At 37.6% G+C, this 15,451-nt stretch overlaps 1 protein-coding gene across 3 annotated transcripts in view; it reads left to right on the forward strand.

Moving 5' to 3' along the window:
* Positions 1–1,078: 1,078 nt before the first annotated feature.
* fbxl13 (F-box and leucine-rich repeat protein 13) overlaps positions 1,079–15,451 on the forward strand; it is a 181,690-nt gene continuing 167,317 nt past the window's right edge. The window contains exons 1-5 of one of the 3 annotated variants that reach the window (XM_059987209.1): positions 1,079–1,363; positions 6,122–6,225; positions 6,578–6,607; positions 13,083–13,176; positions 14,489–14,556. In XM_059987209.1, the coding sequence (XP_059843192.1) occupies positions 1,214–1,363; positions 6,122–6,225; positions 6,578–6,607; positions 13,083–13,176; positions 14,489–14,556 (446 nt within the window). In that variant the 5' untranslated portion in view covers positions 1,079–1,213. The remainder of the gene's footprint in view (positions 1,364–6,121; positions 6,226–6,577; positions 6,608–13,082; positions 13,177–14,488; positions 14,557–15,451) is intronic. The other 2 variants (XM_059987207.1, XM_059987208.1) reach the window with 2 other exon arrangements.

Raw genomic sequence — 15,451 nt, forward strand, 5'->3', positions numbered from 1 at the left:
GTACATAATAACATATATGTCACTTACTGCTTTTTACGCCACTAGCCTTTCGGGCAACAATGGAGGTCCTCCATCTCTGGTGGTGTTCAGAGTGCCAGTAACTTCCCTCTGTTTTTACTACTGTCCATCATGCAGGTCCCGGGTTAGAGACTCAGGAATACAGTCGCATTTAGATGTAGAAGGATTCTTCATTGCTATTTCTGTAACAATTTTGTTTTACCAGTCTGGGTTGTTAGCCCTGAGCTAAACCACAGAAACCTGGAGGAGCAGTGGACCACTCTTCTCCTGTCCTCTGATCTCTCTGTGATCTATTTAATCTTGGTAGAGTCCACCAAGACTCAAAGTCCTGACTCCAGCCAAAAGTGCCCTCTGGGTCGCTGAGGCACACAAACTTCCAAACCATGACAAGGCTGAGGTGACATATATGAGCTTTGATATAATAAAATTCACTTTGAACTTTGGTTGTCAGAGGCTATTTGAGACACAAGCAATTGGGGGGCAGTTAATAGATATTGGGAGCTTATCCCCACTACTCCCCTATGACATTCACACACAATTCCCTGTAACTCTTATTGGAGTATAAAAGTTGCATTGTTTGCTGAATGAAATCGTAAGAATGTAGAAGACAATGGTGTGTTAATGAGAGGTAGCTAAGAGATGTAGATTATGTAGTCAGTTTTGAGTTTGCTATTTGCTATGCATGTATCCAATTTAGTAGCAGAATGAAATCTTAAGAATGTAGAAGACAATGGTGTGTTAATGAGAGATAGCTAAGAGATGTAGATTATGTAGTCAGCTTTGAGTTTGCTATTTGCTACGCATGTATCCAATTTAGTTTGCCGTGTAACCAAAACTACGTCGTCAGCTTTGAACTTGCTATTTGCTATGCATGTATCCAATTTAGTAGTAGAATGAAATCTTACGAATGTAGAAGACAATGGTGTGTTAATAGAGGTAGCTAAGAGATGTAATTAAAACATGATTAAGTCAATGGATAGTAACAATAGTGGTGGATGTACTTGTGACACGCAACTATAGACCGATTGGATATGCTAATACAACTAAACCAGGAGATTGCTATGTACAAGGATCGGTGGGCAATCAGCGATTAGTTCAATGACTGTCTGAGCTTTGATTTGCAAATTAAAGTTTAACCCTTCTTGAAGAATCTTCTGGGGCACGAGAAACCACGACACTCTCTTGGGTTCAAGCCATGGCGGTTGCTCCCGGCAGTTCAAAGCGTGTTACCATGGCAACGGTGAAGGAGCGCGTCCACAAAGTGGCAGCCATGGCCTTCTTGCCGTATGCAGACCCCGAGATGAAACACTACATCAAAATCCATTCAATCCCACAGATCTATGAGGTAATTTCATGGATTTTTTTTAAAAAAAAAGAAACCTCCGACACCTGTATTGCAGATGTTGTTTCTTTTATCCTTTGGAGAAAACAAGCGCAACTAACTCAAAATTCGGGGAAATCTCTGCAGAGCATGTAGCGTTCGTGAAGCGAAACTTTGAAATCATCGCAACAGCAATACGATATTCTATTATAATGATAATTTTTCAATTAGATTTGGCCATACAGTAGCATTTTTTCCATGATTGTTGCATTCTTAATGCTTGACAAGAATTCATGAAGTTGAATTGTATGAAACGAAGCTGCAAAATAATAGCACAATTAGCATAGTGAATTAATGCCTTGCCCACAATTGGTGAAGTCTCCTGCGATAACTGTGGACCAAGACCTTTGAACAATATCTCGCAGAATAATGCCATGGAAGCTTTTCAATTTATTCCGGAGAACTGCGCTAAAAACGGGACCTCTGTCAGTGTGCAGCGCTCTCTTGAGAGATAGGCCGAAATGTCAAGTCATTGTAAGGGAATCTAAACCCACAATTTTTCAATTAAATCAAAACTAAATGTTTAATTATCAAAAGTTATAATGTGACGCTACAGCTGTCGTCACTATATTCCAGCTAAGCAACTTCCTTCCTCGTTGTCAACAATGACCTTATTGAATGGTGGAGCAGGCTGGATGGGCCAAATGGCCTACTCTTGCTCCTATTTCTTATGTTCTTAACTGTCTTAACCTCTTTCATTATTTCTTTATTCATTATATTTTCTTTATACATTAATGAGGTGCTCTCAAACCCTTAGTTCCCCCAGCAATTTTCTTTCTTTGGTCTAGGATCTGAGTTTATTGTGTCTCCAACTTCTCTCTCCCACTTCTTTACCTCACCAATTCCCAGAGTAAGGGCAACAATGAGAAAGTATCAGAGATAGTATATAATATGTCTGTTTGACTTTTTTGGAGGAGAGCTGGTCGATGGCGATTAAAAGTAGCTCTGCATTCCCTTTTGGTCTCAAAGAACAGCTCATTATACATCAAGTGTATATCCTTCTGCTTTAGACATTAGCAAAACAAGAGAACAAACAAGCTGGATGAACTCAGCACGTCGGGCAGCATCTGTTGAAATGAGCAGTCAATGTTTCGGGCGGAGACCCTTCGTCAGGACACATTACACATCCTGACGAAGGGTCCCGGCCCAAAACATTGACTGCTCATTTCAACGGATGCTGCCCGACCTGCTGAGTTCACCCAGCTTGTTTGTATGTGTTGATTTGACCACAGCATCTGCAGTGTACTTTGTGTTAGCAAAACAAGAGGTTGTCACTGGGGACTAACCTGGCAAATCCCTAGATCAGTCCACACAGTGGAAGAGCTTGAAGACACGAACAGTAGTCTCCACTAAATTCCTGTGACTATCTGGCTAAGATTTTATTTGTGCACTCCAATATAACCAAGTAAATACCACTGATGAGTGACATTGATCATGTGGATAGTCAGAGGCTTTTTCCCCAGGGCTGAAATGGTTAGCACAAGAGGGCTCAGTTTTAAACTGCTTGGAAGTAGGTACAGAAGAGATGTCAAGGGTAAGTTTATTACGCAGAGAGTGGTAAGTGCGTGGAATGGGCTGCCAGTGACGGTGGTGGAGGCGGATACGATAGGGTCTTTTAAGAGACTCCTGGACAGGTACATGGAGCTCAGAAAAATAGAGGGCCATGGGTAACTCTAGGTAATTTCTAAGGTAAGGGCATGTTCGGCACAGCTTTGTGGGCCGAAGGACCTATATTGTGCTGTAGGTTTTCTATGTTTTTATGTTTCTATGTTTAAAAGTAACCACCTTTGTTGAGTCAAGGATATTTGGCACAGAACCAGACCCATCATCCCAACTTACCCAGACTGGCTAAGTTGCCAACCTCAATTAGGCTTATCTGGCTACATTTAGCTTACATCTCTCTCAACTTTATCTATGTACCTGAGTAAAATATTGTAATTATTACTCCCCTGCATTGATGCCACCTGACTTGCTGAGTTCCTCAAGCATTTAGTGTGTGTTGTAAATGTTGCATTTGTTTGATTTTTTTTCAGTGGAGATTGCAGTTTATCCCGAAACACTTACTATTATGTCTTTTAGCAGATTCTGCATAACCTGCTGAGTATCTCCTTGTCTTTATCTTCTTCCAAATAATATCCATATTCAAAGGATCATTATGGTAGATTTAATAAGATTTATTCCATCCCTAGGCATATCCTCAGCTCGTGGAGAGTTTCTTCCACTATTCCCTGTTTGTCTATTCCATCTCCATATTCTATTCACATGCACCTAGGGCAATGCCTATTAATATCTTCTTTTCCTACCAGGATCGGCAGAGGCTTTCCAAGCAAAGCAGCAATTCATTTGTATTTCTTCCTATTTAGTGCTCTATATTTGGTGTTCACAATGTAGTTGTTTCTACATTTGAAAAAGCACAAATGCAAAATGATGACTGCTTTTAGTCAGCAAAGATGACTCCAAGCATCTTTAGTTCTTCATCCAACTCCTTTGCTGTCTCTGGTCTCCTCCACTGATCTATGGTGTATAAGCTTCCTAGCATATCAGATTCTGAGCTAGCATTGAGAGCAATCATCTACTTTCTCATACTGTGGTTTTGGCTGACAGTCTCCTTAGGACAGGAGTTCCCAACCTGGGGTCCATGGATCCCTCAGTAATGGCATAAAAATGGTTGGGACCCCTTGCCTTAAGATAAAAAGAATGCCATCTGCTTTCTGTCTAAGGTGGATTCAATCTTTCTTTTGAGGCTAGGCATTGCAGGCAACATTATACTAAACAATATGATACTAAAACATACAGCTTTGTTTCACACAAAAGGTGACTTGGAATAGGTCTGAATACTCTGTCATCCATTACTCTGGCCATTATACACCAATAGATCTGTCGGACAAATGTGATGAACTTTTTGAGGCAATCAAACTTTCCCATAATATTCTGTAGGTCAACAGATTGGTTCAAAATCTTTAATATCATCAACGAAGGTGGTGAACAAGCTGCAGTTTGGTTCTTTATACTTCTCTTAAAGGTGACTTGCTGTAAAGATAATGTCAACTGTTCCAAGCCCTTCATGAAAATCTTGCCAGATTTCTGGGAGTAGGCCTCTCTGAAGGTGCATTGCCAGTTTGTGAAACGAGACCCTGGTGATAATTTTGCCAATGGTTGAGGTTAGGATTCCTCTGTGATTATCACAGAGCTGTTGGTTTTCCCTTATGTTTGTATAGGTGAGTAAAAAGTTTATCTCTAAATACAATACTACTTAAACTTTGACCACTAGGTGGAACCTTAGCTCTAGAATTCAGTATTTTTAAATAAGCAATCAAATTCATTAGTTACAGCTTTTAAAGTGTGTTGAACTATGAAAAGTGCAGTTAGTTATAAGCCTTTATATAAATTTTTGATATAGTAAAATTGGGATCTCTGAGATAATTGCTCATTTTACACCCCTAATTTAACGGTTTCACATCTGTGCCCAGATACAAGAACCATGTGATACATACGGAAGGCACTCTTTAAAATCTATTTCTTTGATATTTTTGGTTTATCTGTCCTAGAATACCTTCATATATGGCTTGGGTTAAATTCTGTGAAAAATGATCGTGTGAAGGGCCTTGAGATGTTTAATTATGTTTAAAATGATTGTTATTGTATGCTTAATTTTGCACTAATGTTCCTCATTGGGATTTGAGGTATTTAATTTGTAAAATGTTTTGAAAAACTAATAAACAAAATTTAAAAAAAAATGATGTATAGGTGAAAGTGAAAGAGGTTAGTTAAACAGCAATAAACTAATGATTTATTTTAAAGTGTCTTTGCTTTGTTGCCATTCTGAATATTGAAATACATTCTTTGTACAGTAATTTCATGATGCTTATAATAAATGTTAATGTGTTGTAACATAAATGCTGTATGGAAAATGGAAAATTTTTAACTACATCTACAAGATTTGCATAATTTTCCATCAATTCTAAACTAATTGATCACTGTTTCAAGTTGATTGCAATTTTTGATGTGAAATTTGTTCACAGTCTGAACTCTTGAATTTCCGTCTTTATGGCTCTGTCCAATAGACCATTTTTTTATTTTTTATTCTTTCAGTTTTTTTAGCTCTGTGACTCTCATTCATGCCACTAACTTCTCCAAGGTTGATCACGCCATTGCTCCTGTTGCCGGATTGGATGTTGTCATTTAAATATACTGCACAGAAAATATACTCTGGGCAACAATATTTTACTGTATCATGCAGCATCCTTTCCATTTAAATGTTTAAAATAAATGAGCATTTATTGTTAGGAGACAGGGTAGTTGGTGACAATGTGTCATTTTTTTATATTTGGTTAGTTTATTTTTAAAGGTATGAGTTGCTGTATGCTACAAATGGTATTTTCTTCCCTATGATTGTCAGGGCCTTATAACTTGTGAAACAATGCTCTTTTTGTACAGATACTATACAGGTATATTTCCAGTGTTCCTTTTAAAATAATGTTACTGTTTCAATACCAAAGGTGATGAATTAAATGATGCCAGATTTTATATAGCAACCATGCAATATCAAGATTTTACATATTTATAGATTTATACAAATTGCTAAAATTTCTCTAACTGTTACAAGCCATTTAGGATTCATTTAACAAAAGACATCCCAGACTAGATGACCAAGAGGACATAGAAATAACAATTAAGTTAATTTTAGAAATCCTGCAATAATCATCTTTTATTTTCTGATAGGCATTGCTTACAGGTTTATTTGTTCAGTGTCCTGATGACCCATTAGTATTTTTGGAAGAGAAAATAAAAGAATTACAAAACCAGAAAAGCCAAGCTTTGCCTTTGTAAGTATAAAATCAAATTTTAAATTATAGTAGTCTATTACATTGACATTTTTCCTTTGGAGCTGTATTACATTCTATTAATTGAAGATATTTTGGCCTTCATTTGTTAATTACTGATAATTCTAAGAAGCTTTTGATCTTGGGTACTTGTGTACATGTAGAAATTACTTTGATGTGATTTGCTTGATACGAAGAAAATAATGTTCCTTTCCATTGGATTGCTGTAATTATGTACTGATAGACATTTAACAAAGTCACAGAATCAAGAATTAATGGCTGTCACTATTTATTTCACTATGGATAATAAAATCAAACAACTTTATTTTTAAAATTGATTTCTATTTTATCACAGGACAAAGGAAGGTCACCTCAATTTGAGCTGGTGGGTGAGTTTATTAAAATTAATGACATATAACTGTAAATTAAGTACTACAATCTGTAATTTAACTATGATTAATATTTCTACATATATGGTGAATTCCAGTTAATTGGGCCATTGGCTAATTGGGGTAGCTGCTTATTTGGGACAATTCTTAAAGAACAAAAACTTATTGAGAAAATAGCTGTGATTCCATTTGTTTATTTGGGACACTATGCTGCTTAACTGGGGCTGAAGACAATTGCCAGTTTCTACTAGCATCAGTTGCACTTGTGTGGCTGTTAGGCACTACACTGTGCTTAGAACAAACTGTTTTTAAATAGTGTCAGTTGCATATGCTTGTGTTCAAAAATCAGTAATTTGTGTCACTGATACTTGGTGAAAAATAAGCAGTAAGACAATTCTGAACTGCTTTATTAACTGTGGGTTCAAGCACTCAGGATTGGAGTTGCCAGAAATGGCCAGAAATGAAAATTAAATGATCTCACTACTTTAACAAGTCAGGAATTACGAAGAAGTTGGGTATCGACAATCATCTTAAATGTTACAATGAAACTGAAGATTTGGAGTACGCAATCATCGATAGCATTGTATGAAGGCAGTCCAGTATCTACACTAGGTATCTGCACTGATTTTGCTCGTTTACAGTCAATCAAAAGAACACAGCAGCATAATTTCTCTGTTGATAACTTTTGGGAACTAATGCATAGTTTTATCGTACTGTAGTACTATTGATAGTGTTCTAATTTGTTCTGTACTTCTTTTAACTACATAGTTACTCAGTTAAATGGAAGTTTGTCTTTTTTATACCATTTTAACTATTTCCTTGAATCTTTGGCTAATTGGGGCAACTGCTTAATTAGGCCAAAATGTACTGGTCCTGCTGTGTTCCAATTAACAAGAATCCACTGTATTCCAAAACTTTCCATTTAAAATATTTCATGTCAAATTAATTGTGTTTTCTTAACTGTCTGTGTTATCTGGTATGTTGGTTAAGTGGTACTAATGTGAAGAGAAAGAGAAGTTGTTTTGTTTCAGCTTTTACAAGAATACTAACACCAATGAATGTGTTGTTACTCAGATGAAAAAGTATGAAAGTCTCAAGTAAGAAGTGGAATAAAATAAGTTTACCTAACGATATGATGCAGAAATATGTTGATTACCATTCCCGTCCTTCCTCAGTTAATGAATGCTGAACAGCTGAGCTGTCAAAATAGTTCTTTAGCAGGTTCTGAATAAACCAACTCAAGGGAAAAATCTGTTTGATTTTGTCTTCACCTATCATCCTGTGATAGATGCATTTATCCATGATTATATTGATAGAATTGACAACAGCACAATCCTTCTGGCAGCAAAGTCCTACATTCATCCCTAGCTCTAAAGCTGATCAGAGGGGCTATCTCCCATAGTATCGTGTGGCACTATAATCATGCTACACAGGGTGAACCAAAATTAATAGATATCAAAGGTAAGCATTCCAATATTTTGAACCACAGGAACATAGGAATACATGCACATAGGAAGATCATCATGGCGGTTACTGAATCGTAGAGTCAAACACCACAGAAACAGGCCCTTCAGCTCACCATTTCTATGCCAGCCTTTATGTACACCTTGAGGGTTCCAAAATCAAGGGTTTTGGCTCTGTGCTCCCTTCCCACTCACAGGAGCTCTGTTTCCATGCTCTGTTTCCTCTTACTAGTGCCCCAGATCCCATCTTCATTTCCACTCACTGGGTTCTGGGTCCCGTGTTCTCAGTCACCATAGCCCAAGTTCCCACACAAGCTTTCCACTCACTGGGGCCCAGTATCCAGGTTCCATTTCCAATTACCTGGCCAATTGGGGACATTTATTATATTACAGTGTATCATTTAAAATCAATTAAAATGTGCTGTGAAGTTAATATTAACATCAAAAGTTTGGAAAATCTGCTAGTTTGGTGTCACTAAAGTTTTGAGCATGCCAGGTTTTTGGACTTTTCAAGGCTGTACCCTTGGCCAACTTTGTTCCTTACATCATAAAGTCAGAAGTCAGGATGTTAATTCCAAATGAAACAGTTACGTCTGTATTCAGCAAAACTTCAGCAACATTTAAATAGAGATGTGTAATTGGCAAATAACATTCAAGCCACGAAAATGTCAGACAATGGCCAACTCTAACAAAAGAGTCTAATCACCTAGATTTAATACTCAACGATATTACCTTTGCTGGGTCCCCTACCATAAACATCTTGATCAGAAACTCACCTGGTCACACATGTAAATACTATGGCTGCAGCAGCAGATCTGAAACTGGATACACAATAGCATTTGACTTCCAATGATCTTTCCATGATCTACAAGATATAGGTAGTAGCATGACAGAACATTTTCCATTAACTTAGGATAATGTATCTCCAGCTACATATGTTATCATTATCTGCTGACTTATTTTCCAAGAATCCATGTACTCAAGGCATCCTCCCAAACCCCTCCTTCTAATTTGTTCTGAAAGCACCAAAAGAGCAGGAATGCCTGTACACAATATTTAAGGTGTGCTATGGCATATGGCCTATATAATTTTAGTATGAAGGTTTGCAAGACTGATATTGCTAACAAACCCCACTATTTGAAACATAAGTAAATTGCTAATGTTAATACAGAGATACTTCAGGGACCAAATTTGTATAAGTAGACATAGAGTTAACACACACCATCAATAATCTTTCATCAAATATGATGTGAGCTAAGCGTAAAATACCTTCTTAACTACTTAACCAATTTATTGTGTTATACTAACATTTATCTTTTTTCATTACTACTTCATTAGTACTATAGTAATGCCAAGTGAAACAGGCAACTAGTGCTAAAAAAAATAGAGGCTCCACATCTCTGAGAACTGGACTCAGATTGTGAAAAACATTTTGTAATAGGTTTTCAGGGTTACATTTTCAGATTTCTGACTGGTCTTGTGGAGACTTCAAAATTATTTATAGTTACATTTAACCGAAAATCAACTTAAAAGGGATTAAATCCACCCTATTATTAACAATATGGATTGCACCCAGAGTAAATTGTTTGGATAAGGGTATTCCTTGCAAGCTCTACTACATTTAAATTCAAAATCACAACCCTGGGAGGAAATTGGGTGTGGTATTGAAAAATATTGTTCTTCAGGAGATGTAGAATGGTTGTGGAGGCAGATGTTGGTAAGACCTCAGACAAAATTAGGAATCACAAGGTTGAGCATGGTGTGACAAAACCAAAAAGTGTGAGTATAGGACTGAAAGTGGTGTATCTGAATGTGCGCAATACATGGAATAAGGTAGATGAACTCGCAGCACAGTTGAAGATTGGCAGGCTTGATACTGTAGGCATCACAGAATCATAGCTGAAAGATTATGGCTGGGAGCTTAATGTCCAAAGATACACATGTATCGAAAGGATAGGCAAGAAGGCAGAAGGAGCAGTGTTGCTCTGTTGGTAAAAAATGAAATCAAATCATTAGAAAGAGGTGACATAGGGTCAGTAGGCGTTGAATCATTGTGGATAGATCTAAGGAACTGCAAGTTCAAAGACCCTATTCAGACCTCCAAACAGTAGTAAGGATGTTGCCTACAAGTTGCAATGGGAGACAGAAAATGTATGCCAAAGGGGCAATGTTACAATATGGGGTACTTAAATATGCAGATAGATTGGGAAAATCAGGTTGGTACTGGATTACAGGAGGAGGAATTTCTAGAATTCCCACTAGATGGCTTTTTAGAGCAGTTAGTGGTTGACCCTACTAAATGATCAGCTATTCTGGATTGAGTGTTGTGCAATGAGCCAGAATTGATTAGAGAGCTTAACATAAAAGAACTTTTAGGGACAAGAGATCATAATATGATCAAATTAACACTGAAATTTGAGGAGAAGCTAAAGTCAGATGTATCAAGAATTACAGAGGCATAAGAGAGAAGTGGGCCAGAGTTGACTGGAAAAGAACACTGGCAGGGATAACGGCAGAGTAGCAGCTGTTGGAATTTCTGAACACAACTTCAAAGACACAGGATACTGTATATATATCCCAAAGAGGAAGAGGTATTCTACAGGAAAAATGACACAACCATGGCCAACAAGAGAAGTCAAAGCCAACCTTAAAGCCAAAGAGAGGGCGTATTAAGAGTAAAGATTAGTGGGAAGTTAGAGGATTGGGAAGCTTTTAAAAGCCAACAGAAGGTAACTAATAAAGTCATTAAGAAGGTAAAGATGGAATACGAAATTAAGCTAGCCAATAATGTTCAAGAGGATACCAAAAGGTTTAAAAAAAAGGCAAGCGTGGATATTGGACCACTGAAAAATGACGCTATGGCTTATTTCATTATGTGCCCCCAAATACCCTGAGACCCTGAGATAGTAATGGGGGACAATGAAATTGCAGTTGAACTGAATAAGTATTTTGCAACAGTTTTCACTGTAGAAGACACTAACAATTTGGCGGAAGTTCCAGCAAATTGGCATGATGTGTTTGAAGTTACCATAACTAGAGAGAAGGTTCTTAGGAAACTGAAAGATCTGAAGGTAGATGAGCCACATGGACCAGATGGTGTATACATTCAAGCATTCTGAAAGAGGTAGTTGAAGAGATTGTGGAAGCATTAGTGATGATCTTTCAAGAATCACTAGATTCTGGAAGGGTTCCAGAAGATTTGAAAATTGCAGATGTCACTCCACTCTTCAAGCTTAGAGAGAGGCTGAAGAAAGGAAACTATGGGCCAGTTAGTCTGATCTCAGTGGTTGGGGGGTGTCAATTATTAAGGATGAGGTCTCAAGGTATTTGGGGGCACATAATGAAATAAGCCATAGTCAGCATGGTTTTCTCAAGGGAAAATCTTGCCTGACAAATCTGTTGGAATTTTTTGAAGAAATAACAAGCAGTATAGACAAAAGTTAATTGGTTGATGTTGTGTACTTGGATTTTCAGAAGGCCTTTGATAAAGTGCTACACGTGAGGCTGCTTAACAAGCTATGAGCCCATGGTATTACAGGACAGATTCTAGCATGGATAAAGCAGTGGCTGATTGGCAGGAGGCAAAGAGTGAGTGAAAAGGGAGACTTTTTTGACTGGCTGACGGTAACCAGTGGTGTTCTACAGTGGTCGGTGTTGGGATAAATTATTTTTATGTTATATGTCAATGATTTGGATGATGGAATTGATAGCTTTGTTGTCAAGTTTTCAGGTGATATGAAGATAGGTGGAGGGGCAGGTAGTTTTGAGGAAGTAGAGAGGCTACAGAAGAAATGACAGATGGAATACAGTGTCAGGAAGAGTATGGTCAGGCACTCAGGTAGAAGAAATGAAAGGGTTGACTATTTTCTAAATGGAGAAAAAAAAAACAAAAAAAACTGAGATGCAAAGGGACTTGGAAATCCTTGTGTAGGATTCCTGAAAGGGTAATTTGCAGGATGAGTCTGTGGTGAGGAAGGCAAATGCAATGCCAGCATTCATTTCAAGAGGACTAGAATATAAAAGCAAGGATGTAATGTTGAGACTTTATCAAGGACTGGGGAGGCCTCACTTGTAGTGTTCTGAACAGTTTTTGGACCCCTTATCTCAGAAAGGATGTGCTGAAACTGGAGAGGGTTCAAAGGAGGTTCACAAAAATAATTCCAGGTTTGAAAGGCTTGTCATATGAAGGGCGCTTGATGACTCTGGGTCTTTATTCACTGGAACTCAGAAAAATGAGGGGTGACCTCCTTGAAACCTATTGAATGGTGAAAGGTCTTTATGGAGTGGATGTGGAGAGAATGTTTCCTATGGTGGAAGAGTGTAAGACCAGATGACACAGCCTCAGAATAGAGCGGCATCCTTGCAGAATGGAGATAAGGAGGAATTTCTTCAGCCAGAGTGTAGTGTATTTCTTTAACCAGAGGGTAGTCACAGGCAGCTGTGGAGGCCAAGTCTTTTATGTATAGTTAAGGCAAAGGTTGATAGATTCTTAATTGCTCAGAGCATGAAAGAATATGGGGAGAAGGCAGGAGATGGGACTGAGAAGAAAATTGAATCAACTATGATGAAATGGCAGAGCAGAGCCAAGTGGCCTAATTCTGCTCTTATATCTAATGATCTTATGGTGTTAAAGCTACTGACCCTCTCCCCCTCCATTCCACTCATGAGGATTGGCTCATGGAACTCTGACTTCTTCCTTCTGTTGTCGATAATCAGCTCTTTGGTTTTGCTTATGTTGAGTGAGAGATTGTTGTGGCACCATTCAACCCGATTGAGTGAGAGATTGTTGTGGCACCATTCAACCCGATTTTCAGTAGTTCAATTTGCCTTATTAGCTGTGAGAGCATGTAAGATAGAAAAATGTGGAAAAATAATTTCAAAATAATTATCAATAATTTTCTTCCATTTCTTAGTGTTTATCTGTTTTACACTGAGGTTTGCATCATGTTTTTTGTGGCTTATTGTTTTGTTAATTGTACTTTAAATATTTTACTCCTTTTCCTTGTAGGGACATGTTTATCACTCCTGAATACAGGCAAAGCATGACAAAAATGATAGGTAGTTATCTAAACTATCTCTTTGAACTGGAAGCTGGTGAGGTGGTAAGTAGCTGATCACATTTTTATTTTCTAATGCTCTGTACTGGACCAATACTGGATAAGTGTCAAATGAATACTTACGATTCACTCTAAATCTAATTTTGATTTTATGAGCAAAATAAATTACAGGTTGTTCAGATTTCTGTATTGTACCATTGAAATATAATAACCACACATGCTAATTACAAATCTATTTGCATAATTATATGTATAGTTATACTATTTTGTTATAATATTTATATAATTTATCATATTATACATATCATTATTGTGTTTCAATAATTAAACATAGATCACTCTGCATGCCTGCCAATCCGTTCTCTTTCCATCACTAGTTTTTTCCCTGTTTTCCCCAACTGTTTGAGCTCCTGAATTTAAGCTTTTTGACTCACTTCCTTGGGCTGATCACATTAGATATTTAGTTAGTCCTTTTAACCAATCCGAACGGCAGGAGTCAAATTTAACTCATACTGTTGTATGCTGATAATACTGTATTATTCAGCTTTACATTAACTCTAATTTTATCCACCTACCAAATAAGATTGCGATCTGGGATGGGAGAGGGAGAGCTAATGTCATGGTGATGTGAAATTCTCCTATTTCCTGTCAATCCCACATCTGAGTAATTTTAATAGGCGTGTTTCAAGCATACCTGAAATGCCTGCTCAAGCTGCTAAGGATCTTATGGACATGTAAAACCTGTGGGATTTATCTTTTGGGAATTACAACTTTATTTTAACCTAAGGCCACAAAGTAACATTTAAACTTGGAAAGCTGTCGTAAGTAACCAAGTGAAAGCAAGAAATTTTCATTCAAAAAACAGGTCACCTGAAAGGAACAAGAGTGGTACTCTAATCCCCATAAGGAATCCTTGGGCCTTCCCTTTCTTGGGTTTTCCCCAAGTCACCTCAATGAAAGGCTAACTATCTGAAGTTCACATTTTAAATTAAATCATTGAGAAAAATATGCTTCTTTTATAATCAGTGTATGAGCCCCGCTTTCACAGATGAACCAAGATGATTGTTCCTTGGTGCTGCCTGCATACCATTTTCATGGCACTCCTATAAGTTTAAGCCAGTATTATGTTAATGATGTGAGTTAAAATGCTTTCATGTCTTTTGTAAGCAATTAAATATGGACATTCCTCTATTGCTACAAGCTAATGAAGTCAGTAGAATGGATTTTAGAAGCAGAGTACCACATAAAGCTAGCAATTATATTTCAAGTGATAAATTTCAACCCCTTGATCTTATTTTAAGTTATTTTTGGACTTGAGCAAAATATTAATTATTTTCATTTCGTATAATTCTTGCAGCTTCCCCCAGAAGTGTATAAGGTAGCTTATCAGTTTTATTTAAACTTTTTACTGAAAAAGTACTTTTGGTGAGTACATTCTTTGTAAAAATAAATACTAAAGCTTGACCTTTTAAACAGATGTAGTGTAAATGTGTTGCATTTGTTGGGGGAGGGAGGGAGAGAGAGAGAGATTTATTCAGTCTGACTTTTCCATGTTGACTGAGATGCCTATATAGAGTCACAGAGTTACATAGCATAGAAAAAGGCTCTTGGGCCCAATTGAGCCATCACAACCAAGAATCCAATTTAAGCTAGTCTCATTTGTCTGTTTTCAGCATATAACTCTCTAAACCTTTCTTATCCATGTACTTGCCCAAGTGCCTTTTAAGTGTTGCTAATGTACTTGTCTCAACCAGTTCCAAGAAGGTTTACTCAGTTGGCATTCGGGATGAGTTAGTAAATTGGATAGATAGAGTGAAGGAAGGCAAAAACAATGTAAGCATCCATTTCAAGAGGGCTAGAATATAAAAGCAAGAGTGCAGTGCTGAGGTTTTATAAGATATTGGCCAGACAGCACGAAGTATTGAGAGCAGCTTGGGCCCCTTATCTAAGAAAGTATGTGCTGATATTAGAGAGGATCCAGAGGGGGTTCACGAGAATGATCCCGGGAATGAAAGAGCTAATGTATGAGGAGCATTTGACGACTCTGGGCCTGTACTCACTGGAACTTAGAAGAATGAAGGGGAGTTATCATTAAAATCTACCTGGTATTGCAGGGTCTAGATGGAGTGGACATGGAGAAGATGTTTCCTGTAGTAGGGGAGTCTAGGACTAGAGGGCACAGCTTCAGAACACAAGGATGTCCACTTAAGTACAGAGATGAGGAGGAACTTTTTTGGCTAATCTGAGGCTGTAGAGGCAAAGTCATTGATTATATTTAAAGTGGGTGTTGATAGGTTCTTGATTAGTAAAGGTATCAAAG

This window comes from Hypanus sabinus, chromosome 13 (assembly GCF_030144855.1).
Source record: "Hypanus sabinus isolate sHypSab1 chromosome 13, sHypSab1.hap1, whole genome shotgun sequence".
NCBI lineage: Eukaryota > Metazoa > Chordata > Chondrichthyes > Myliobatiformes > Dasyatidae > Hypanus > Hypanus sabinus.